Source organism: Equus caballus, chromosome 4, assembly GCF_041296265.1.
Source record: "Equus caballus isolate H_3958 breed thoroughbred chromosome 4, TB-T2T, whole genome shotgun sequence".
NCBI lineage: Eukaryota > Metazoa > Chordata > Mammalia > Perissodactyla > Equidae > Equus > Equus caballus.
The window spans coordinates 83,876,395-83,903,093 of record NC_091687.1 but is presented as its reverse complement, the minus strand read 5'-3'; the positions used below and the strand labels follow the sequence as shown (position 1 = coordinate 83,903,093).

The 26,699-nt window shown below is 38.0% G+C and overlaps 1 protein-coding gene across 4 annotated transcripts; it reads right to left on the bottom strand.

The window, feature by feature from the left end:
- Window positions 1–2,542: 2,542 nt before the first annotated feature.
- LOC100051243 (hyaluronidase PH-20) lies at window positions 2,543–26,152 on the bottom strand. 4 transcript variants are annotated; one of them, XM_023639595.2, is made up of 7 exons: window positions 25,830–26,138; window positions 22,062–22,136; window positions 21,172–21,286; window positions 12,069–12,185; window positions 10,468–11,605; window positions 9,704–9,793; window positions 2,543–3,904 (listed from the first exon to the last, which is right to left on the bottom strand). In XM_023639595.2, the coding sequence occupies exons 5-7, from the start codon at window positions 11,407–11,409 to the stop codon at window positions 3,227–3,229; spliced, it is 1,710 nt and encodes a 569-aa protein (XP_023495363.2). In that variant the 5' UTR covers window positions 11,410–11,605; window positions 12,069–12,185; window positions 21,172–21,286; window positions 22,062–22,136; window positions 25,830–26,138; the 3' UTR covers window positions 2,543–3,226. The 4 variants fall into 4 exon arrangements, with proteins under 4 accessions (XP_023495363.2, XP_070121106.1, XP_023495360.2 ...); XM_070265005.1 differs by lacking the exon at window positions 21,172–21,286 and having other exon boundaries at window positions 25,830–25,962; XM_023639592.2 differs by lacking the exons at window positions 21,172–21,286; window positions 22,062–22,136 and adding an exon at window positions 15,740–15,800 and having other exon boundaries at window positions 25,830–25,962.
- Between the last annotated feature and the right edge of the window lie 547 nt (window positions 26,153–26,699).

Below are 26,699 nucleotides of genomic sequence, written 5' to 3'. Positions count from 1 at the left end.
CGCCTGACCGCCTCTTCTTGAGTAGTAGGTTAGACGCCGTCTACAGATCGTTATTACTTCTCCAGCAGCCAACTTCAAGGAAAATTTGAAAAATTTCATTTCTTTCATTATTACTTCCTTATCAAATAAAGGTCAGCAGTTTGGAAATATTTCTCATTTTACGGCCTTCTACATTTCACTTTGTCCTGTACGTTCCTATAGGCTGTCATTTTCCTGTTAGTCATTTTTGTGTTAGCACGATGTTTGCATATATTAAGAATCCAACAACTAATTTTCCTGAATGGATATATTTATCCAAAGTTCACTGCCAAGAGCTTTTTTGAAAAACAACATCTCAAGTCTTCATCACTTCTTTGTTTTGGTTTGGGTTTTTTCATTTTTTTGCTGAGGAGGCGCTGCCCTGAGCTAACACATGTTGTCAATCTTCCTCTTTTTTGTATGTGGTTTGCCGCCACAGCATGGCCACTAAGGCATGGTGTAGGTATGTGCCTGGGAACCTAACCCAGGCTGCTGAAGTAGAGCGTGCCAAACTTAACCACTAAGCCATGGCGCCAGCTCTTCATCACTCCTTAATGAATATTCTTAGATCATTTTTCCTGATGTCTTAGTGACTATCTCTTTTCTTCCAACAATATTGAATATAATTATACAATAAATCCAATAGTCTACTTTTTACCTATTGTCCTTTCAAATTCATTTTCAAAAATAAAAGCAGGTGTCTTCTCTAATAACTTTGGAACTGAGTCCTCTGCTGTATCGGGGAGGCAGCTTTGGTATGACACTTGAGAGTTTAGGGTTGCAGTCTACACTTAACTAAATTAATTCCACATCTTTTGAAGCTAAATTACTCAATTCTTTTAGCACTCTGTGTTTATTAATGAGATGAACAAGTGTTCTTATAGACCTTTAATTTTTACACTTTGTGTATGTGCCATATTCTATGGACAATTTCTGCTCACATGTCCATCACCTCTATCAGTGCACAAGCTCCTAAGGAGAAGGGACGCTGTAGTATTCTCTTTGTACCACAAGTACAAGCATGATCCCTGGCAAAAATCCTTGATCTAGATGGAAATACAACTTTGCTCCTGTAAACCTAATCATATACAAAGTTGTATATCACATAAAATATTCCTGCCAAGTCTCTTTTTCTATTTAGTGGCCTCTTTTCCTACCTGGTTCAAGTCTGCCATGGCAGAAGTCTACTGTTATTACGTTCCATCTAACAGCAGCAATACAGGCCCCTTCCCACACCCAATAAAAACATATCCACCCCCTTTCTCCCGCAGACATTTATCGTGTTATTTCTAAGGCCAAATGCTTTCCATGTATTATTCAATCCTCTCGAGAACTCTAAAAGGTATATATTTTTGCTGTTTTATTAGAATGGAAGCTGAGCCAGGTTAACTCTCTCGGGCTCACATAGCTAGTAAATATTGGAAGCTGAGATTTGCCCTTATACCTGTCCAACTCCCAAATCCATGCCTTTTCCAATTCACCCTGCTGCCTCCATGCTTTCTAAGTCTTGATAACCTGACAGCCATTTGTGTATTCTAAAGAAACTAGTCCATACATAGCGTCCTTTCCAGATCATTATCAAATTATTTCTTTTTGTGGCTTACTTATGAAAACATGGCTTTGATAGTAGAATCATAATTAGAGTGGAGCATGAAGGACGGAGCTAAGGAAAAGGGCAGCATTGGTCCAAGAGGACCCGAACTGTGAAAAGTGGTTATGACAACTTCCATGCTTAAAATTCTCTAGTGGCTCCTCAGTGGCTTTTGTTTCTTCAACAAATATTTAGTGAGTACCTACTAAGTCTCGGATACTGTTCATCACACTGTGGAGATAGCAGCAAGTAGAACAGACCAAACACGTGCTCTCATGATGTTTATGTTATAGTGAGGTGAAAGGGAGCAAAAAATACATAAATGTATCATGCTGTGATGTGTGTGCATGGAAAAAATAGGGCAAGTTAAGAGGTTTGGGAGTGTCTTTCTCATAAAGTCCAAACTTGTTAGTATGATTTACAAAAGCTTCATCATATGGCCATCATCTACTGTACACTACTCTAATAACCATGCTCAGTGTTCCACCCCTTCTGTCTCATGGCCCCATGCTACCTAACTGCTAGGCAATCTCCAAGGCAAAGGACATAACATCTCTTTCATGTAACCCTTGAAATTCTTCTCTGACACCCCCAAATTGTCGTTTGTATGCCAGAACATGCTGAACTTCTCTCATAGCATTTATCACACACTATGTCGTAATGTTCCACTTTCAATGTTACACAACAAACTCACTGATGGCAAGAAACATGCTACGTCACCTTGAATCTGTGACCCTTAATACTGAGGCTGGGAGAGAATAAACCCTCAATAAATGCTATATGAAGGATATGAATGGATGCTTGGATGAAATAAGGCATTTTAGCTACACAAGATCATCAAATTTGACGATCAAAAGTGAAAAGAAAATTAGAATAGTTTATATATGAATTTGAAGACATTAAACCACGTACAAAAGTTGACAGGACAATCGCTTTTTAAAGATTATCTTTTAATAAAACAGAACTTGAACAAACTATCAAGAGGAAATAACTAAAACCATTGTTCTGTGCTTGAGGCAGACTAGTACATTTAGGATATTACATTTTAAAAGATAAGATTTTTCACCTTAATATTTTCTTGACATCTTTATTACAAATTGCAAACTACTTATAAAGACATCCATTTGCAGTAAATCGGCATTATTCAAATGCTCACCTTCTCAGAAGAAAACTAGACCTCCAAGTGTTTTAGGCCTTACAATCATCGTTGATAGAACCAAGAATATAACACGTACCTCTTAGTTCTATCTATACATTCCCAGTATGTGAAATACTTGCTGTAGACTCATGCCAGTTAGAAAATACAAAATTGGATATCATCTTACAAAACAAATTCTATACTATATTAAACAATCAAAATTCTACTTTGAGTTTCAAAAGCAAAATGTAGCATCACTGGATTTAGTAGTAACAGCGTCCTGACTATGATTTTGTAAAATTAAAGTGCTAGTCAGCATCCTTTGTTTATCAATCAATAATAATTTCAAGTTCAATTTGATCATGAAAGAGCAATTTTTGCTCAAAATACCAAAGTGCTATCTTAGCTACGAGTTTTGACTTACATTTCAAATATAAAACTTCCAGTGTATAGGTATTATCACTTGCCTAAAAAATAATTTAAGCTAGATAAATTATTAAATATAAAAATGGAAAAGATATCAAAACATAAACTATGTAGACAGGAAATTTAATAAGCACTGAACTTGTACTCGAAGGGGTTGTTTTAATTATCTTGTTTTGAATATATAAATGACTGGAGGTATTTTTCCGGTAAACACTCTGACGGCCCCCTTGGGCATTGTTGGAGATAGTTTGCCCGGAACACCTGACTTTGGAACACCCCTTGGGATGTTTCCCATGTACACATGGAGACACCGTGGCAGGTGGTGTAGAGGATGAAGGGCCAGGAGGTTGATCACCGGGTTTTGAGTTTAAAAAGCCATCTATACAAATATCGTTAGTAACACATACATTGACAGCACCAATGTTTTTTATATTATCTCTCTCTTCACAACTGGTGTTGGCATAACAGGTGCAATAGAATTTTTGGGGAAATTGCTGCAGGTCTTCGAGTGTGAGTTGCCCATGTATTATGTATTTTCCATTTTCCCCAGTTTGAATAGCAAAATTCTTTGGGTTCAGGTGAAGATAGTCACTTGAATTCCAATGTTTCCTTGTACACACTCCTTTCTCCTGGCAAAGCACTTGGCTACACATTTTGGCTGCTAGGGTGACGTTGATAATGTAAGGATTCAGTGCGGTCTTCATGTGATTGTCTAAGGCCGTGCAAGTTTGCTGTAAAATTATAAGAAGGTCAGAATATCAAGGTCCAAGTTAGTTCACATGTGAATTAATTCACTGCAATAAGCAATTTCTAAGGAAACTCGAAAAAATAGACCCAACAAGAGGTAGGAAATATTTTATCTTTTTTACCTTAACAAGAAAGATTATTCCAACTCTTTTTTGTAGCATTCGTAAGGTTCACATGCCTTTTCATGTCACTGAATAAATGAAGAGTTGAGGCTTAACATACCCTAGCTTTGGTCTTCCTCAGTAATCCAGAAACTAATGGAGAGGGGTGCAGGATCGTACACCAGTTAGAGCATAGGCTCATGGGTCCATCTGCCCTAATTGGAGTCCCAGTTCCATTAATGACCAGCTGTGTGAACTTGGGAATCTCTCAAGCTTTCTAAGTCTTAGTTTCCTATCTACGTAACCTTGGGCAAATTAATTAACCTGGCTATGCTTCAGCTTCATCACCTATAAAATAAAGATAATTATAGCACCTACCTCATAAGGTTGTTGTGAAGATGAAAAGATACTAAGTATATAAGTGCTTAGCCCAGGGCACACCACATCATTGGTTAGCCCTCAAGAAATTATAAATAAATGTAGTAAGTATCGCATTTGTCACACAAGTTTAAACAGCATTGGAAAGAGTGGTTTCTAAATTGCTAGCTCAGAACAACTAAACAGGGTCAACTGAGTATACTTTATATTAAATGTTATGTATAGTTGAAATTATGGTTATGACAATTCTTTTACCAATATGCTTATTCGGCAGAGTACGAGTGATGAGTAACTAAAATGATTCATCTTGAGACTGGTACATTCTAAAACTGGGACATTGTCCTTTTAAAAACATAGAAGACAGTCACTTTCTTTCATGATCAGCAGTTCCGTTGAGTGAGCTGGCTGTCCTAGTCCTTCAGCTGACCAACAGACGCGGTGGTGGGAGATCAGCAGGAAAGTTGAGGAATCTTGGCAGCTTCCAGTTGAATCTATTTCTTGTTACCTTCCTTGAGATGATGTCACTGATGGTAGGCAGAATAATGGCCTTCCAAGGATGTCCACACTCTAATCCCTGGAACCTAGAACTATGTTATCTTACTTGGTAAAAAGGACTTTACAGGTATGATTAAGGGTATGGACCATGAGATGGAAAGATTATGCTGAATTAATATGTATGGGCTCAATCTAATGACATGAGACCGTAGAAATGTAGAAACTTTTCCAACGGGGATAAAAACAAAGTTAAATGGAAGAAGGACAACAAATCCAAAGGTAAGGGAGACTCAACCCAGCATTGCTGGCTTTGAAGATACAGGAGTGAGTCATGAGCTAAAGAACGCAGCGGCCTCTAGAAGCTGGAAATGACCCTTAGCCACAGCCTGCCAGAAAATAAAGATCTCGTTGCCACAGTCACAAGGAAATGAATCCTGCTGACCACCCAAATGAGCAAGTGAGGATCCTCCCCTAGAAAGGAATGTAACCCTACCAACACCCTGATCTTAGCCCATTGAAACCCATGTTGGACTTCTGACCCACAGAACTGTAAGATAATAAATTTCTCTTGTTTAAATCATTGTTCGCTGTAATTTTTATGGCAATGGTAGAAAACCTCTTCTCAACCCTCAAATACCTTTGCATAGTTTTTAGAATAAAATTCAACCTCTCTCAACTTGCATGCAGCCTGATGTGGCGTAGTCCTTCCTTCCTCTCGTACGGTCTTCCCTCACCACTCCGCCTTAGACATACTAGTTGTTTCCCCAGCATGGCCAGTTCACTTCAAACTGCACTAACTGTTCCCTCTGCTTGGAATGCTCTTTCCACTAATTTTTAACGTGATTGACTCTGTCTTGTCTTTCAGATCACATCTTTAGTTAGACAATACCCTTCTCAGACACTTTTCCTGTCTATTGTCTCACAGCTCTCCATTTTAATTCTCTGCATAGCGCTTATCACATAAAATATTTTTCTTGTTTATGTATTACTTCTATCCCTCCAACTTTAATATAAGCTCCATGAGTGCAGGGTCTCTGTCCATATTCTTCAACACTGAATCCCCAGTGCCGAGGATATATGAGAATTCACAACAAGCTCAGATGACATTGCAGTTGTTCATAGAAATAGGGGTTAGGCAAAAAGAAGAGTAAAAGAATGAGAATAGTTTGAGAATCGTTAGCCTACACAAGGCAGGGTCTTTGGAAAGATGTAAAACTAACTTTCTAGGGGCTGGCCCAATGGCATAGTGGTTGGGTTTGCATGCTCTGCTTTGGTGGCCTGGGGTTCACAGGTTCAATCTGGGGTGTGGACCTGGCACTGCTTGTCAAGCCATGCTGTGGCAGCATCCCACATAAGACAGAGAAGGATTGGCACAGATTTTAGCCCAGCACAGATGTCAGCTCAGGTCCAATCTTCCTCACAAAAATAAAACAAAATAAAAGTGGCTCTCTAAAGGATAAGGCCTGGGTTATAGCATTTGTCAATATCCATGGTGTGAATACTCCTACCATGGACAATTTTAAGCCACCAACCTGACATCACTTAATGCAGAATTGGGAATCAAGTACCCCACCATTACACAGGATGGTAGCATGGTATGGAGCAGCACACCATTATATAGTATTTCCACTTATATAGACACCATAGATGTAAATGACCTAACAGTATGGATAATAGTAAAATGAAGTAAATAAGTGATATATTTTGAGTACTTATTACTATTTTTAACAATTTATTTTATTCTAAGTTTTTATAATTTAATTCTTAATAATGGCTGTGTTTTACAACCAGTTCACAAAATTTCTGAATATTTAACAGTCAGGTCTCATGAGCTGGGGCCAGTAGGAGCTGGCTCTGTCACACTCCTGGATCTAATAAAATGGAATAGAACAAAATGGTTTGCTTACATTTGATAACAATTGTTTTAAGTCAATTCCAGTCATTGCAAGTAAATCTGCAATTACCAGTTTCTCAAGCTGTCAATGAATCAGAGGAAACAGGATAAATAATCCGTGACTCAATTGATTACAAATGACATAGAAAAAAGTGGAAGGAATGACAGAACGAGCATTCAAAATCATAAGTTGGGAAAGGTGGCAGAAACTTTAGAAAAGAATCCACAAGGCAGTGTCATTAACTAGAAAATAGTCATATTAAAGTTGATGGACTGTCCCTGTATGAATAATATGGAAGTCATGGTAGAAGAATGTGAATCTAAGATTAAAGTGCAATAAAAAAACATGTGTGACAAGTAAATAGTATGTCACGTTATCCTACTAATTGGGAAATGCCTGATTCATTCTCATCACAGTAAGGGTGGAGTTCTCAGTTCTTTAAAGAAAAAGGGAACTATTGTGGAGAACGTATAAATGGTTCCATCATAGAATTAATAAGACTCTTGAGAAAGGAGTTTATAGATTTGAGAAAACAACTAATGAAAATTGGAAATCTACTTAGAAGTATAATTTTTAAATAATTTTCTGACATATGAAAGATTTTGTTAAAGAACATACGCTTTTCTCTAAACTCATATTTTCTGTTATTTCTCTTTATTAGTGATCAAACCAGAGACAATAGAATTATATCAAATAGGTAGAAGGGCCTAGACTACTTTGAAAGAATGTCTCAAAGGTGACTGCTGTTAAGTACTTTTATAAATGAAGTAAAAATATGGCTAGTCTATCTGAAAGGAAAAAGATCAAAAACTGTCTTCTGATCTTAGAGTATAAGGTCTCTTTGCTATAGATCCTAGGATCAGACCTCTGGGCCATGAGCTTCATTAGACATTCTCCATGGCGCATACGTCACTAGTAATTCCACATCCATCAGAGAAGGAAAAGCTCAGCTCCAATTCAGCAGTGCCCATGTGACAGCTTTACTCTTGAAAAGGAGTGAAGAGGTGAGGGACAAAGACCTGTTACAGAGAATTAAACAAGGATGAAAAGAAAGGAAGAGAGAAAAGGGTTAGATCATGATAGTGAAAGGATTTTGAGCTAAAGAAAAGGTGTTAGGAGAAAAGGAATAAAATTCATTCTATATAGAACAAAATAAACATTTTTTCCTAATAAAACAAGTATTATTTAAAAATTTTACTTGAAATAGACGCTACTAAATCTAACCTGTGGAGGACAAAAAGAAAGGTTTCTTTTCCTCTCCCTTTGAACAATTTAGTAGGATTTTCCAAAACCAACTCCCAATTGCCTAGGCAGCTCCCTCCCCTAGCCCTTAAAACTCCCTGCCCCTTCAAACCACTCCCCCTAAAATCTTTGCCAGCTCCATGGCAACTACTTCAAGCTAAAAGCCTCGGAATTATTTTAATCACTTCTCTTATCCAACCTACTCACCCAACCTCTCAGCCCATCCTCTAGTTCTGCTATCGTATTATATTCAAAATCCAAATACGTGCTGGCCCCTGTGGTCCAAGCCATCAACAGCCTCCTCTCCCTGCTCCTGCTCTCTTCTCTGTAAGATCTATTCTCAATTCAACTACGTAGCTCCTCTGAAATGTTCTTCAGAAATTACCACTCTTCTCCTTAAACCTTCTAGTGGCTTTCCATCTCAGAGTAAAAGCCCCCTCATGGACTACGAAGCCCTACCTCTGACCCTCTGCTATCTTACTGACCACACGTCTTACCGCTATCTTCCTTGCCCAGGCATTCCAGTCAAACCTCTCCCTCTTTCTTCAAAAGCTCATTCCAGCCTCAAGGCCACTGCAACTGCCATCTCCATGTGTCCAGAGATTTGGTCCCTTATTTCCATCAGGTCTGTGCTCCAACAGTGCCCCACCAGAGGCCTTCTATGACTACCCCATGTAAGATAGCACCATTCCATCAATCTCCATTTCTGCCTACACTGCCTCACTGCTCTTCATTGCAGTTATCACTACCTGACATATCATACCTGTTTATGTTGTGTTTCCACTTACAAGAATGTAGCTCTATGGTGAAGGGACTTTTCGTTCAACGCTATGTTTCTAGTACCTAAACAACTCCCTAGCACTTAATCATAACAGGCGTTCAATCAGCCAAGGGTTAGCAAACTTTCTGTAAAGTAACAGATTAGTAGATATTTCGGGGTTTTGGAGAATACAGTCTCTGCTGTAACTACTCAATTATTTCCTGTAGTATAAACCAGCCTTAGGCATCTAAACGAATGAGCATGACTATGTTCCGATAAAACTTTACTGATAGATGCTGAAATTTAAATTCTACATAATTTTCAAGTGTTATGAAATACCATTCTTCTTTTTTTTCATCCATTTGAAAATGTAAAAAGTCATTCTTAGATCATGGAGCTGTACAAAAACAAGCAGTAGGTCAGATCTGGCCCATGGCCAGCATTTGCTGGCTCCTGTACTAAACAGTCATGGAGATTAAATGACTAAATTAATACATAAGATAAGCACTTAATGAACAGTAATTGAATGAAAGGAAGAATGAATGAATGAATATTGACTAGCTGGAGCTCTTTTGAGAAGAGACACAGCACAGAGTAGTAGAAAAAACACCAAACACGGATTCAGAAAACTGAGATTGTAATCCTGTCTTTGCTACTCACTAGCCACATAGGCTAGAGAATTTCAATTAATCTAACTGAATTTCTGTTTCCTCACTGGAAAACAGGTACAATATTTTCTGCCTTACAACATAACCACACAAACAATAGTTTAATTCAGCCAGTATTAATTGAGTACCTATCAGTCTGTGCCAAGCACAGCAATTATTTTATTATTCAATACCACAACAATCCTCATTGTTAAAACATTAAAAGTAGAAATGTTCTCATCCATTTCCTATCAATTCAACTTACCATAGTGCTGCTTAAATCGGAGGTTCCCCAGAATATAGTTCCTGAGACTCCTAGAGCAATATTTTCACCAATTGTATTCACAAAGTCATCCTGGCAAATGTGATAGCAGGAGTTAATAGATAACAACTCAATGAAATGTTACACTTAGGACAGTAACACCAAGCTAAGCATGCTGACACAACAACAATAGTTTAAATATTTCCCCACTATTTATTTCTATCTTTTACATAGTCACTGCCATACTATAACAAAAATAGATTTTCTATTATTATTTTTTCTTTTTTATTTATTTATTTATTTTTATTTTTTAAAGCATAGGGGTGTTTTTTCTTTTTTTTTTTCCGGATGTACATCTTAATATATTTTGAATTCTGTGAGAATTACATCATGTTCACCACCCAAAAACTAATGATAGTTCATCCCCTCACATGTGAGCCTGATCACCTCTTTTGCTCTCCCCCCTTATTATTATTTTAATTACCTCTATTGACAAGAGAGCATTCCCACGAAAGAAAAAAAAGGGAACTGAGTTAACACTTTTTCAATACTGCCTAATTCTCCATGGTTGCTAAGATATTATATGATGACATTAAAAGTGAAGTATATTCTTATTTTGCATTCATATAGTGATGCAGAACTACCTGTGTGCATATTCCTGAAGGATACTGAAAACTAAATTTCATTCCTTTCAAACATGATGTTAAATTCCCCTAAACATCATTTGTAGACACTCTTTCATAGGCTTTATGCCTTGATTCACTTACCTGAGAAAGATATTCTGAAGGCTTATCAGAAAAAACTGGGCGTGTATATGTAAAGATGGGAAGTGGACTTTCAGCACTGGGAAGTTTAGAAACTCGAATGGCTTCCTGAACACGATTCCTGACAAAGAGTGCAGCTAGTGGAGAAGACTTTAATTTGCTATTCAAGTGAACGGCTGGGTAAAGGGCAGTGCTTTCGTTCCACAACCAGTCAAGTCCATCGTTTCTTATCTTTTCTATATCATAGCAACTTCCATTGTAATCGGATCCTTTATAATGATTGTAACACTCAGGGAAAAGATAAAAACCCCATAAGTGATTTGGCTTAAGTGATTTTCCAAGTTTTAAAGTCTCTAGCATGAAACTCTTTCCTGCCTTTTCAAACATTGTTTTGGCCATGTTGGTGGCCTCGGTGAGGTTAAGTTGTACATTTTCTTCCTGAACCAACAAAATAGATTGCTGCCTGTAAATATCTTTAGCTTGCCAGTTTCTTACCCAGGTAGGCCTCCACTCTTCCCAGTCAATGACAGCCAAGCCCACGTGGTCTGTTGGAATGTAATAGGAAATGTCAGCCTTAGCTTTCTCCAAATGACCTGGTAAGGATCCCGACTGGGGGAGTCCTCCATTCACAAGTTTGCCTGTCTTTGCTTCTATGTAAGGATAGTAGCCAAGTCTATCACTATAAAATAACGTAATATTTTGTCCTGTGACATTTACTCGGGGGCTTCCTACTAAAGAGAAGAGCCTCAGATCTAGTGACACATTAAACTTCTCAGCACAAACGTCAGTTGGGGCATTCCAGGCCCAGAGAAAAGGAGTATTTGGGAAGATAGGGGGTGCTCTGAAATCCACAGTCAAGCAACACGGAATCAAAAAGAACGTGAACACCACCTGTGATGTTCCACTGGACCCAACAAAGCCATGCTGGATCCTTAGCACTCCCATTGCAAAGAGTAATGACTATGAAAATCACTTATTTCTTCCTACACACTTTTTTTTATCCAATACTTGATGCAAGATATAAGCACAGAAGAGAGAGGGTCGAACGAAGCCACTCTGATGGATAAAGAGGTATAACGATGATTTACATTTAAATATTATTCTTCTTTGTATTTCAGGAATGTTTTGCAAGTTGCTTCATCTATAACCGAAAAAAGAAGAAATAGAGAATGTATTGTTACACTACATTTCTGTATCAGAGATTGTAAGCTTTACGAAGTTCTCAACTTTAAGTGTAGGCAGTTTAATTCAATCTTTTCCTTTCTTTTTCTTTGGGGAGGAAGATTGGCTCTGAGCTAACATCTGTTGCCAATCTTCCTTTTTTTGCTTGAGGAAGATTATTGCTGAGCTAACCTCTGTACCAATCTTCCTCTATCTTATGTGGGACATCGCCGCAGTGTGGCTTGAAAAGCAGTTGTAGGTCTGCACCTGGGATCCGAACCCTCCAACCTCAGGCAACTGCAGCGAAGCATGTGAACTGAACCACTACACCACCAGGCTGGCCCCAGTTTAATTCAATTTTTGAAGAGGGAGGACCTCCTCCTATGTTTGAATCAATACAATTATCTCCTCCTGTATATGATACAAATTCTATAGCAGCTCACGTTTGTCTCATCTTCCCAAATCATTCGTGAGCCTGCAGAGAGGTGAATGCAGCTATTTGTTCGTTTTGCCTTCTCAGTCGTGCAGAATGCTGTACCAAGCAACGCCTTCCCAAAAGCCTGTTGAAAGAAAGTAAAGTCCAAGTCAAACCTCTCGTTCTTCTTTGCTATTTCTTGAAAGCCCACTCTCTAGTGGTCTGCTAAATAGTGAAAACAGCAATCTCATAGAATTGTAAAGTTTTACCTTTTTTGTGAAGGAGAACAGGGAGAGGCGGAAGTAAAAGTCAACTTCTGCCTGAGGTAATAAGTCAAAAGTTTGCTCGAAACTATTGAATCAACCAAAATCTCCTACCAAAGGACAAGTCTGAGCGCTCTTTGGAACCCTGCTCAGTCATAGCTTAAAGTAGAGTACTCTCATGTCTAAAGTTAATAAAACATTTTACTAATTTACATCTTCCACTAAGAGGATTGGTTCTGGCCTAGCTTAATAAAAGCAATATTTGAATTTTGGTATTATACAGTCTTTGAGAAGTGATATTGTGTTATCATTCTGATTGTCACAAAGTGAAGAGTTATGGCACATTTTATGGTACAATAAAATGGTCTGACCCAAGGATAAGAAATTAAGCTATGTCTTATTTAACATTGGTATTTGTAAAAATTACCTACAAGAAGACATATTTAAACATTCTGTGATTCCAGGAGGAAACAAGAACCTCTTTTTAGTTAGATTAGTAGTTTATTGCTATGTAAAGGTACATGGCATTGTGCCATTCTTCCCAGGAAAGTGTATCCTTACCATAGCAAATTACCTAAAGATTTTTATAGTTTAAGCCCTAATAAATTTCCTTACTCAGGACCTAGAAAATCTTCACCTAAAGTAATATTGGAAGAAAAAATGAATTCCTTTGAACTACCAGTTACTGATAGCAATGCCTGAATGGCAGAGAGTGGGAGAAGTAAATGGAATAAAGAAAAGATTAGATTTCCTTATGTCTCAGGGAAGAATGTTTAGCTTATTGAAAAAGTTAACATTCAAATCTAATTTCCACATGATCATTTTATGTAAGGAAAACATGGGGTAGGATGAGCCTATTGGGAAAATCTCTACCCACAGACCTCTTCAAAAAAGAATGGATACTTCTATCCTTGAAAATTGTGAATTTAAATTTTTCTAACTTAAAAAGTAATAAGACTGTTGACATACAATGGATAGACCCTCTGATGGGTTAAAAAGTATCCCCCAAAATTCATTTCTACCCTGAACCTCAGAGCATGACCTTATTTGGAAATAGAGTCTTTGCACATATAACTTGCTAACTTTCTTGAGATGAAAACATCCTAGATTTAGAGTAGGCCCTAAATCCGATGGCTGGTATCCTTATAAGAAGAGGAGAGAATGCAAAGACATAGAGATGCAGGAAAGAAGGCCATGTGGCTATCGAGGCAGAAATTGAAGTGATACAGCTACAAACCAAGGAATGCCAAGGATTGCCAGAAGCCACCAGAAGCTAGGAAAACACAAGAAAAAGTTCTTCCCTGGTGTCTTGAGGGGGAACACGGCCATGCCAACACCTTAGTTTAAAACTTCTAGCCTTCAGAACTGTGAGAAAATAAATTTCTGTTGTTTTCAAGATTTTATTTTTCCTTTTTCTCCCCAAAGCCCCCAGGTACACAGTTGTATATTTTAGTTGTGGGTCCGTCTAGTTGCGGCGTGTGGGATGCTGCCTCAGCATGGCTTGATGAGCAGTGCCATGTCCGTGCCCAGGATTCGAACCAGTGAAACCCTGGGCTGCCGAATCAGAGCACAAAAACTTAACCACTCGGCCACGGGCTGGCCCCAAGTTTCTGTTGTTTTAAACCACCAAGTTTGTGGTAATTTGTTCCAGCAGCCCTAGGAAACTCATTATAATCACCAAGGGTAAAAGAAAGGATTATAGTTCCTACAAGTCTCTTTTCTTTCCACAAACCAGTTTCAACTTCAAGAGAAAGACTGGTATACCTGTAGGTATTATAATGTAACTCTTACCCAACCCTGAGAACACCAAACTAGTGACAGAGCCTGAACCAGAACCCACATCTTCCAGACTCATTCTTGGAATAGAGCCTTCTTGGGGACTTCAGGGTTTAAGGAGAAAAGGCAAATTCTCCAACCTATGGACCACCTAATGCTTATCAATATAACCTCCTCAAACATCACTGTTTCACACAAAACGAGACAGTTGGTATCTGTGTGAGCCAAGGCCATGGACAGAGTCAAAAGGACACCAGGCCAGGAAGACTTGCTTGAACTTGAAATTGAAAGCAGGTTTGAGTCCCAGAGGCAAGGGTTCTAAAGGAATTTAATTTCTCTAGGCAAAGAGACAGACAGCTGAGAGACTGAGTAAGTGTTAGTATATAAGTGAGGGGGAAAAAAGAAGAGAGGAGACAGAAACATTTTCAGATCTAAAGTACAAAGGCAAGATCCAGAAATCATACATCATAGGTTTATGACTAAAGTCAAAGAATTAAATCAATTCCTTTCAGACCATCAGCGGAACCTTAGGGATTCTCAACATTCGCTTCTGAGACCCAGTTAGAGGAAGTAGCATAAGCCCAGACCGTCATGAGTAGAGAAGACTATATTTGGGCTGGCTGTTATCTTAATTGCCCTGAGCACCTCTCAATTCTCTTGGGTCTTATTGTCTAAAGATATTTTAGCCAGTCAATCATTCATCCAACATTCATTGAACCTCTAGAATTTGTCAAGTACTGGGGAAGCACGGTAATTTTTTTTAAAAAAAGGAAGACAGTATACACTTGTTAACAGGTGTAAGAAATTCAAACATTGATAGCCAGAAGTTAAGAGCACAATAATGGTGTTTTAGGATATGCCAAAAGCACCATGAGCGCCAACACCCAAGACACCTGAGTAGACGAGATGTGGCTCCAGGCAGAGAATGATACTTAAGTTGGAGAGACCCAAGTAGGAGTCGGGGCTGGGGATAGAGGCCAGGATTAGACACAGAGAAGAATAGATCCGGTGATGTAGTCGGTAATCCATTATGGGAGAAGTTGGAGGAGCTGAAAAGGAAAGATAACGTGGGCAATGAGGTGACTCAGATTCCATACCAGGAATTCTGTTTGCAGCCCTTAGGCAGGCAACGTGTGTGAGACTATAGCAAAAGTCAAATCTCATGTCCTGTCCTAAAAATAGATCCACCATTTTGCTGGAGGTATTTGGAATGGTGCCAAATCTTCTAATTTTCACTATGTCAGTTATCCAAATGTGGGCATATCAATTTTAAATATGGAAAAAATCTCCATACATTTAAATGTTGGCACTGTTCTAACATCGTGGGGGGAAAATTTCATCTAACAGGGCTTGGGGCTGTCGATCAGGGATACCAGGCCCAAAAGACTATGTTGTTAGGATAGTGACATGATCAAATTTGTTTCAGAATGATTATTATAACCACTCTATACAAGACACAATTAAAGAGGGACAAAGTAGAAGTTGTGTAAATAAATAGAAGAGTAGAAGAGTGACAGTGCCGGGAAGAGGACAAGATTTGACAGCCATTGGTCACCAAATGCATTTGAAAGAATAAGGAAGGGGGTAACTTATGACTCCTAGGTTTCTGGCTTGAACAGCTAGATGGAACCAAAGTACATCAAAAAGACAAACACTCAACCTCTTTCTTGATACCCATAATTCTCCATTTGTAAGAAGAATAGTTAAAACCGTAATAGTAGCTGTAACGATAAAGATAATGGATGTGAAATTTTTTCAAAATAGTAAAATATCCTAGATACTTGAAATAAACATAAAAATTTGTTTTTAAGATGTCGTTATATGTCCTATTCAGATTTGCTTATAAATAATTGGGCAGGGTGGGGGGTGGGGAAGGTGGCATGGCACCTGCGGAGGAAGGGGACGATTTGAGTTCAGGTGAAAAAGATTGGCCATGAGTTAATAATTATAGAAACTGGGTGATGAATACATGGAGGTCATTTCTTCTACTTTTGTGTATGTGTGAATAGAAGGAGATTAGAACATTCCACCCCAAAATATGCCACTTTGGCATATTGGTTATTTTGAGCCTAAGGCACTTGAAAAACAGCAGATGCAGAAAGGGCTCTCTGACCTCTCCCTTTCTACCAAAAAGCAGGACATAAAATTTCCCCTGAGAAAGATGCCCTTTCAGTACCAGGAAAAGAACGTTCTTATCTCTGGAGGTGGGGAAATCACCCCAAGATAATACCCTTGTCTTCTGTGAATTTCCCCCATACATTTCCTCATCACTTTCCCACAATTTACCACCCCTAGTTCACAACCCTTTTTCTTTTGTCACATCTCCAGAATTTATCATTCTTTTTTTTTTTCTTTTGTTGAGGAAGCCTGGCCCTGAGCTAACATGTGTTGCCAATCTTCCTCTTTTTGCTTGAAGAAGACTGTTGCTGAGCTAACATCCGTGGCAATCCTTCTCTATTTTATATGTGGGATGCCTCCACAGCATGGCTTGATGAGCAGTGTGTAGGTCCACAACCAGGATCCAAACCCACGAACCCTGGGCCACCAAAACAGAGCACATGAACTTAACCACTGCACCACTAGGCAGTCCCTGGAATTTATCATTCTTTGTTGGAATGGTATATCAGCTTTCAGCCCTGTCTGTTTCTTTGGGTCTTCATTTATTTTCTATAAAGTCTCCCACACCGTGTAAAAATATTAGCACTAAGTAAACTTTTTTATGCTTTTCTCCTGTCAATCTATCTTCGGTCAGTTTAATTTTCAAGCCCAGCCACAGAACCAGAGAGAGTAAAGGAAAAGTCTTATCTTCCCCACAGAATTTTACATGGTAAAGTTCATTTGTTTTTAATGTTCCACTCAATGTGAGAAAATATTCTTGTCTCAACAAGTACCATTTTGATGATGTGGCTTCAACAAAATTCCACTGAACAAGAAATCCTTTTACAGCAGATGTGTTCACAAATCCCCAACATTTAGCCATGAAAGGTGTTGTCATTTTGGTATATAGTTATTGAACTCAGGTTTCTGACTCCGAAGTATACATCCAACTGCTAGCCAATGATCTCTAAACTTTTTTGAGCACATCTGATAAAGCATATTCATTTATAAATATATACATGTGTAAATGCGTCAAAATTTATATTATCAGTAAAGTTTATCTTATTTTAATTCTTAAACTAATAAAACAAAAATAAATGTAAGAAATTAAATCAACCTTAAAGCATTGGCACCACCTCCTTTTTCTACCTATTTCCACGAATTTTAAATGCAGTTTAACAAATCAAAAAATAATGTCTAGTAAGCGCCGTGTCTTGTATGAGTAAAAAAATTTTGAAAATGAAAATGGTGGCAAAGTCATTAGACTCCTCTTGTTTTAGGACATCTGCTAGTGAAATATCATAAGATAAACAGCCTCTTGAAGAATTCAAAAAATTCTGAATTATGTTTACTTGTCCGAATCTTGTAGATATGATTCTTGCATTAGGTTTCTGGAATACATAACTTAAAGTCTCTTACATATCTAAAAATCTAAATTTGGGGGGCTCACTTCTCAACTCTATTTTGACTATTTTATCCTTTGACTTTTTTTCTCCATGTGAAACTTCTTCTCAGCTCAATGGACAATGCCTAACGAGAACACAATAAATCAATCCCGTGCTTACAGAATGAAATTTTTTCTAAAACTATTTTCCTTTGGAAGCACACTAATATATATTGTTTAACTTCCTAAATCATGTGAGAATATTTTGATTTATTAATGATAATAAGAAATATCCGGAGAAATCTAAAAGAAATGATTTTTTTTTAATTCTGTTCAATCATAAAGAAGAGCAATAGGATCGAAGAACATCAGTGAGATCAAAGAATCATTGAGTATATTTCAGAGAATTCACATTTTATTGAATTTGCCAAGGAAAGGTGAATCCACTAAGTAAAAGATACTGTTTTTTATGTATTTATTTCATATATATATATATACATTTTTTTGATGAAACAAACTATCTCTTCTTTAGTGTACATCTGTGGACAAAGCCTTAGGGCACGGAATTGGGGGCAGACCTAGAGGTTAGCATCTAAAATAGCATCTTCCTTTTATTTAGAGCCTCTAATAGAGGATTTTACACAAGAACCTCAACTCCCTAGAAAATCTTATCTGACTGAAGTCCCCATAATTAACATCTGACCTTCTCTCTCCACTAATATGTATAAGGTCTGTACTCAATCATATCTCTTGATCCCTTTCCAAATGTCCTCTTTGCTCATTGTCTGGATAACTTCTTCTTAAAGCACTTCTGCTAAGTTTTTGAAATCCCCCCAACCCCTAACAATGATACTTACTAGAAACCCTTTCACAGTTCGGGCACCCAACTCATCTTCAGTAGTGGCAAGGCAAGAAGGCTGTAGATTTAATGTCTTCCTAGAGCATTGGCAACTCATAGCGTGCTTTAAAAAAATTCTTTTATCTCAAAATAGACTTAAAATCTTAAGATCTGAATACATCCAAAATCCTATTTAAATTAAACTTATTCTTGTTGTAAAGGAATTTTATCAACAGAACACATGATAACTAAATCCTTTCAACCGGGAATCCCTTGTTTGAGGCTTAGTCTAAAACTATATAGGTAGGTAGAGATATTCACATATATAGTATTCTCTACTATGTATTGTACCATCTATGAAATGGGAAAATGTGAAAAATAACTTCAATACCCAATGCTGATATAATGACTTAAATAAATACAGTATTTCAGTCTGAGGGAATTTCTGCAGATAATAGAGCTAGTTATAAAGATAATTAAGCAGCATGTAAAGATGTTTGCCTAAAATAATAAGGAACAGTGTAGGGGAGGAAGAAATTTTCCTCTAACCTTCTAGATTCTTCTGGCTGGCCTAAGAATTAAATTCACATGAGAAAGATTAATAGGAGAAAATCAAATTTAATTGCATATGTATGGGAACGCCACATACATGAGAGGTTCCAAGACAGAAAAGTAAAATGAGGTATTTATGCCATCTTGAGCCAAGGAATAGAATAGGGGCCTGGGGCTTCTGAGGAGAGTAGGATAATTCACAGGATGACAAGAAGAGCAGATGTTCAGTAATTAGATTTTTTTTTTTTTTTTTTGGCTAAGGAAGATTGACCTTGAGCTAACATCTGTTGCCAAACATCTTCTATTTTGTATGTGAGCCGCTACCACAGCATGGCCACTGATAGACGAGTGGTGCAGGTCTGCACCTGGGAACCGAACCCGGGCTGCTGAAGTAGAACATTTTGAACTTAACTGCTAGGCCACCAGGGCTGGCCTAGTAGTAATTAGATTTTTGCTTTATCATACAGATAGGTCATAAAAAGTTATTGCTGGTAATAACTCTTATTATGGGAAAGGCCCCCAATTTAAATTCTTTAAGGGCAAGGTAAAAGTGTCTTGAGCCTGCTGGGTCTTGATTGCCTTTAGTTCAAAATATTCCACTTGTCAAAATGATGCATCTTGAGGAGGCCTGTTCCGAACCCCTTTAGTAGGGGCCAACTGGCTCCTTGCCTTGATGCTACTAAAGACAGGCAGTTTCTGAGATATACCAAAATGTGTCAATCGAGGCCAGCCCCATGGTGTAGTGGTTAAGCCCAGCATGCTCTGCTTCAGCAGCCTGGGTTCATGGGTTCAGATCCCACACGCAGACCAACACCACTCATCAAGCCGTGCTGTGGCCGTGACCCACATACAAAATAGAAAAAGACTGGCACAGACATTAGCCCTGAGACAATCTTCCTCAAGCAAAAAAAAAGAGGGAGATTGGCAACAGATGTTAGCTCAAAGTGAATCTTCCTTGAAATGAAAATGAAATGAAAAAAAAAAATGTTAAGCACATGCTTACAGAATAGAAGAAAATCCAGAAATGTGAAAAATATTCCTATTTCCTGAGGGTCCATTATATATTTTGCTCTTCTAATTTCCTTTCATTCAACTACCAGTTTCTCAAATTAAAAATGGGAGCAAAATCAAATTTAATCCTAGAAATTTGTTTGCCAGAACAGATTTGAAGCTCAGCTTCTCTTCATTGGGGAAGGGAAAACAACCATCCGCCTCCTTACTTCTTATTCACTAGGATGCTTGTTCAAGGGGTTCTTGTTTTAGTTTTTGGAAGAGGAGTGGTGATCGAGATTTTTGAGGTAAGGAAAAGAGAGTCATAGACAGAAAAAGCTGAACCAAAGAGCTAAGTTTCTTGGCTTATTTCTTCTCTCTTCTTTTCCACAACAAACGCTTTATTTCCACAACAAACACTTTATTTCTAGAAAATCATAATTAACAGATAAAGAAGTCACTCATGGGACTGTCTCCAGAATCCACTTTCTTTTTTTTTTTTTTGAGGATGATTAGCCCTGAGCTAACTACTGCCAATCCTCCTCTTTTCACTGAGGAAGACTGGCCCAGAGCTATCCATGCCCATCCTCCTCTACTTTATATGTGGGACGCCTACCACAGCATGGTTTTGCCAAGCAGTGCCAAGTCCACACTCAGGATCCAAACCAGTGAACCCCTGGCCGCCAAGAAGCAGAATGTACGAACTTAACCCCTGTGCCATGGGACCGGCCCCATAGAATCCACTCTTAATATTCCTATTTCCTGTGAAAAATCTCTGTGTATATCACCTCAGTGGAATTAAGAATTGAATTTAGATAAAATCCTCTTACCCTTAAAATTGTTATAGATTTTGAATATAAATTATTGTTACAAATATAAAGGTGAGAATTCAGAAATATGGACAAATATTGATAAAGCCAAGATTGTAACTTTGGTGAAAGTCAGATGAGGGTGCTTTAAATGTGACCAGAATATAACTTTACTAAAGGGAGGGGGGGAGGGGCAAGGGAGAGAGTCCCAAGTTTAAAATGTCATTCCCATGGCACCTCCTCAGGAAGCCTCAGGATACTTTGGGAATCGTTCTTTAACATGAAATGTAAAACGCAAAATTCCAAGTGAGCAGCAGGCCCACCCAAATTTATTGCCCTGAGGCCCTGTACACTAATCCCCTTAGGTAGTGGGTGTATCATTCTCAGAGTACTTAGTTTATCATTTCAATCCAAACACTTACTTCTGCCTCCAGTTACAAGGCACAGTCAATCCAAGCTGAGTTCGGAGCAAACTTTTAAAGTAAGAGACCAGCGTAATTTCCCCAAGGGAGAAAAATCCAGGTGCAAGTTTCTTCTCTTAAAGGAAAAATTTAAATACATTTTCAGGAAAGAAAGGACCCTTCAAGCAAGATGTTTTTCTAGGAAATTTCTTGTTAAGCTGTGATATTTTATAAATAACTTGGCGAGAAATGGATATGGTAAATTTAACTCAACAAGAGAAGTTAATACCATTTTTGGTGGCATTCCATCAACTCCTTTTTCCTTTCCGTCTTCCTTTATTATTATTATCATTATTATTCCCCTCCCTTGGTTTCTTCTCCTTTTTCTTTTCTTTTAAAGATTGGCACCTGAGCTAACATCTGTTGCCAATCTTTTTTTTTCTTCTTCTTCTTCTTCCCAAAGTCCCCCAGTACATAGTTGTATATTCTAGTTGTGGGTCCTTCTGGTTGTGCCATGTGGGATGCCGCCTCAACATGGCCTGATGAGCAGTGCCATGTCTACCCCCAGGATCTGAACCGGCAAAACCCTGGGCCACCAAAGCAGAGCGTGCGAACTTAACCACTCAGCCATGGGGCCGGCCCCTTGTCTTCTCTTTTTGTATTAACTTTGTCAGTGTCTTCCTCTGGTAAATTTTGCACAAACTGGAGATCCTTAAGGGTAAAGAAATTCCTAATCCTTAATCTGTGTGTCCACTACCAAGTACAATTAAATGCCAGACAAACTACTCCCAAAGTTAACGAGGTAGCCTTCAAAACATGGCACATTATGGAACTTCTAATCCTTTTTCACAGAAAGCCTTACCTGATTTTCCTGATCAGGCTATGTAGTAGAAAAAAAAAAGATAACTTACTTTTGAAGTAAAAATTTAAAAGTTTTCTTCTAAGATGTCAGTAGGTCAGAAGTTGCTCCACACAATCTAGTAGCTCTGCAGGATTTGAACATGTTGGGTGAGAAAAGGCAAATCTTTGCCCAGACAATTAAAGAAAGACTTAATCTTTTGAGTTGTAATCATGTGATGGGGGAAGGGGCTCCTGTGTGTGTGTGTTTGTGTGTGTGTGTGGTGTTTGAATGCCAGCAAATTTAAGTGCCTTGTAGCAGAAAAGATTAGGGAGAATGGTAAATTACATAAGAATGCTATAAGTTTTTTATTAGCATTTGAAACGAGTTTAAGAACCCAGTCGTAAAACAAGCCCTCATTGGAGTTATTCTGATTGTTAAGTATTTAGTTAAATTAATGACTTTAAGACACCTGTTTCAAGGAAGGACAGCATTTATAGGAAAAGTTAAAGTAATTTCTCCTTACAAAATTAATAAAATAAATTAGAATTAACTTTTTCAAAATGGTAAAGAAAGCCATGTTCGACATTTGTTAGTTACAGGAAAATCCTGGTGTTTTGAATCCTGCTCCTTTCCCTAAGGTGGGAAAAGAGAGGGGAGGGGAGAAAAGGAAGAGCCAAATAAATAATAAAATCCCTCAAAAGCCATTCCCAGAATCAAATTTTGTTTAATTGCTGTAGTGGAACATAGAGATATGAAGACTATCCTTTCTGTAGTTCGAGATATAATTTATACATGCTTATTTTATGCAATAAACGTTTACCCTGTTGTGCCATGATATAATTAGGAAGTAATAGATCTGAGAAGTCTGATTAAACATGAATTCTAAATATTGAGTCCTTAGGCAATTTATATTGATATGTTGTATAAGATTAATATTTCAGCTTTTGAAAATGAATGACAGGTCAATACTAAGAATGTTTAATTGAAAATAAGAAAGTAATTCATCTTGGAAGAAAATTCCTTTGGAAAGAATATGAATGTGCCTATAGTAATATTCTGTGTCCAGTATATCTTTGTAGACCCCAGCAGCCTAATTAAAGAACGTACATAATATACCTTTAATTGTAGGATTAAGTTATTGTTCAACTTTCTGAGCCACTTAACTGATACTCAATAGATACAAGCTAAATTAGTTTATTAGTTAATTGAGTGAACTTTACATACTTTGAATTTCAGTAAACCCAACATTATGGCCAATGGTGATACTTTAAAATGAAGATGTTCAAACAAACACCAAAACATACCATCCGGAAGCCATGGAACTGTCAAAGAAAAACCAGAGCTGGAGAGTAGTAAAAGTAGTAAAGACAAATTTTGTGAAGAAAAACTATTGCAATAGAGGAACAGAGACCTCAGTACAGAATTGGACTCAATTCGGAATACAGTAAGGGAAAGTGGGAATTTATAGCCAAGGGGCAATGTAGGGGGTCAGCAGATGGAAAATTAGTAAGGTGACTTTCCGGCTAAACTGATGTTAACAGGATTCTTGCTGAAGGCAGGCCAGGGTGATCAAGCATTACCTGGGGGGTGGTGGAAGATAAGGAACCTGATTAGATACCCCAGGTGATCAGATATGGAGGAGGGGAGATTCTAGCTAAACTGACTTAGCAGGATTCTTGCTACAACTGAGCTCCACCAACAAGGACTCAGGGGCCCAGGGTTTGAGGCCTAATCAAAAAGAGAGCTCAATGAGCCTGATTAGTGTGGTCATGTAGAGAATCTTTGTCAGTCACCCCACTTGTGCATCTAAATGAGCTAATTAGTTATTAAATAGATGAGTTTGATGTACTTTGAATTTCAGTAAACTTAAAATCATGGTCCATGGTGATGCTTTAAAATGAAGATGTCCAAACAGAAAACGAAGAGTAGCATCCTGAAGCCACAGAGTTCAAACATGACTCAGAAGTTGGAGCCAAGCATGAGGCACCAACACACCCAGATATGACTGAAACTAAGTAATTGAATAATTGAATAAAGTCCTGAAGAGTCTCTGAATTCCAGAGGCTAATTAAAAACACAATAGGTTTGCTAGGGATGCTCTCTGCAATGCCAGTGGTCAAACTCCAGGCTGAGCTCAGTGATGCCTGACTTGCAGGCAACCCAACATTGCACCATCATAAACGCAGGACCAGTCCTAGTTCTGTAATGGCAGTGGCTCAGCTGCCTAGCACGAATAGGCAAAAGGGCTTAGTACCAATCAAGTCAAAGTTTAAGAAGAAGAACAAACACCTCTGTTATCACCGGTGCCTTGAATAACGAAGTTCACAAAAGTATAATAGTATATAACACGGGCTATGAGTTTGCAATTGGTCTTCTATTAGCAATAACCAATGTTTCTCTTCGCTTGACTTTTGGTTTTTATTTCTCTGAATTGTCAAAGTCATAGTTACCAAATCTTCTACATATGGGATTATAGCAAAGATCCAAATGGCGACCACAGTCTCACACAAACAGAAAACACTTATCTGTTCCTGAACTTCCTTTGTCTAAAGGCAATAGGGACTCAATCGCATCAAATGTAACTAAACACATTTAAAAATGCTGAAGATAAATGCTATTTAAAAAAAAGATATGAGCTTAGTTTCAAAAGATAATAACAACAGGTTTCTTCTTCTTTTTTGTTTTTTAGAAGATTAGCCCTGAGCTAACATCTGTGCCCATCTTTCTCTACTTTATATGTGGGACACCCGCCACACCATGGCTTGATAAGCTGTGCATAGGTCCGTGCCCGGGATCTGAACTGCTGAACCCCTGGCTGCAAAAGCAGAGCACATGAATCTAACCATTATGCCACCGGGCCAGCCCAGGCATTTCTTCTCTTATCTATTTAAGATATCTGGAGCCTATAGAGATAATGAAGCACTTATGATGCAGATTGAATTTTTCCTTAAAATAAAAGACTGGTTCAAAAATTTTGTCAGTTTTAAGTGTTTAATATTTATCTTCCTAAAAAGCCATGTTCTGCAGTCTACCTTAAGAATGTACATTTTGTGAAAGCAAAACTATGGCTTAAGTCTCAAACAATCAAATGTCTTCCCAGCATATTCATCTTTTTCTCCACTTCTAAGGAATGCGTGGCAACTCAATCTAGGCCAGCTTTTCAGATAGGATCTAAAGAAAAATAAAACCCAAATCTTTCATTATCCACATGAAAATTCCTATTCTTTTGAGGAAGAAGAGTTTTATGATGGCAGGTTCTCATCATTCCGCTGGGATCCTGCCTTGTACCTCTGGTATAAATCTCTTTGCCCTAGATTTATTCTAGTCTCTATTTGGAGTCTAGAGATATATCTCTCAGTCACGGTTCCCCCTGTGCAGCCTTTCCAAACAGATCTGCCTATTGAAGTGTTCATCTCTGATTGCCACCAAGGCTATTTTAAAGGTATCAAGGCTCTCAAAAAATTGTACTTATTTCTTAGCACTACTCACAGTTTATGTTCAAATTTGAAACATGTCTGTCTCCCTCACTAGACTCTAAGTTCACAGTTGTGTTCCCAATTCCCAGTACTGTGCCTGGCACACAGTAGGAGATCCATAAGTACTTAATTCAGTGGGTGAATGAGTGAACTGTCTATCCATCAGTTAATTCCTTGATCAAATTATTTCTTCCTTTTCTCCAGTTTCACTAGATTACTTTTAATTTCCTGCCATTCTCCCAAAGCACAAGTTCATGCATTGCATAAAACCCAATTTGTAATATCTTAAACATTAACAAGATAAAGAGTTGAAGAGGTAACAGTTATCAACCTTCAGTAACAATAGCTACTTTTGACCTTACCTTGTTATATGGAAAGTAAGATGTATCTCAGAGGTTACAATTAGCAGGGACTTAAAAAATCTCTAATTCTAATCTCATCTAATTCTCTCAACTGCCTCCAACTGCCACCATTCTCTCTAGCTAATGGTGTAATAGAGTCCGAGATTAGAATACTTGTGCCACAGCAGCACTGGAAACATTTATTGGTGTCTCCCTTTACAAGATCTTTTCCTCTCCTCTTCTTAAATTCACTTTTAACCTTTTTATTCTGTCTTAACTGAGTCTTCCATCTCATGGCTCCAACTCATGGCTAAAGGGATTAAGGAGCCCGGATCCAGAAAAGGATAGAGGCTTTATTTCCATTTTTAACTCTATTATGCAACAGCTGGAGGATTCAAATTATTCATTCTTCAGATATTACTTAACTCTTTAAAAATGTATTGGTAATACTTAGATCAGTCTAATTCCTGAGGATGCTGGGATGATGTGTGAAATGATAACTATGAATTATTTTTTACAAGAAGCTCTGTAAATCTGAAGTGCAGTATTATTTCCCCCAGACTCTCTATATTATTAAATCTTACTTATTATAGTTCATTTGCATTTACCCCAAACTATAAGAAAAGCAGCTGTATTAAGGTGTGGAGAGATACATAATTTGATTAAGGACATCTCTAGAATAATGTAGGGATTGTGGACTCCTAGGCCAAAACTCTGAAGAAGTATTTACCATGGATACTGACAGTACAGAGAAGTTTGGGGGTAATAGCAATCGATGAGGATTTTAGGCTGGTGTATTTTAAAACTGCAGATGAGAAGCAGGCTCTGAGGACTGGAGTTTGCTTGCCCTTTGTTGGGAAACATTTACCTTTGTGAGGGAAACCTCCATCT

Excerpts from the sequence above, each read along its gene's own strand:
- LOC100051243 (XM_023639593.2), bottom strand. The coding sequence starts at position 11,409 with ATGGGAGTGCTAAGGATCCAGCATGGCTTTGTTGGGTCCAGTGGAACA. Across the intron at positions 9,794-10,467 it reads CTTCAGAATATCTTTCTCAG|GATGACTTTGTGAATACAAT; the intron begins GTAAGTGAATCA and ends CACATTTGCCAG. Across the intron at positions 3,905-9,703 it reads CCGATTTAAGCAGCACTATG|CAAACTTGCACGGCCTTAGA; the intron begins GTAAGTTGAATT and ends ATAATTTTACAG.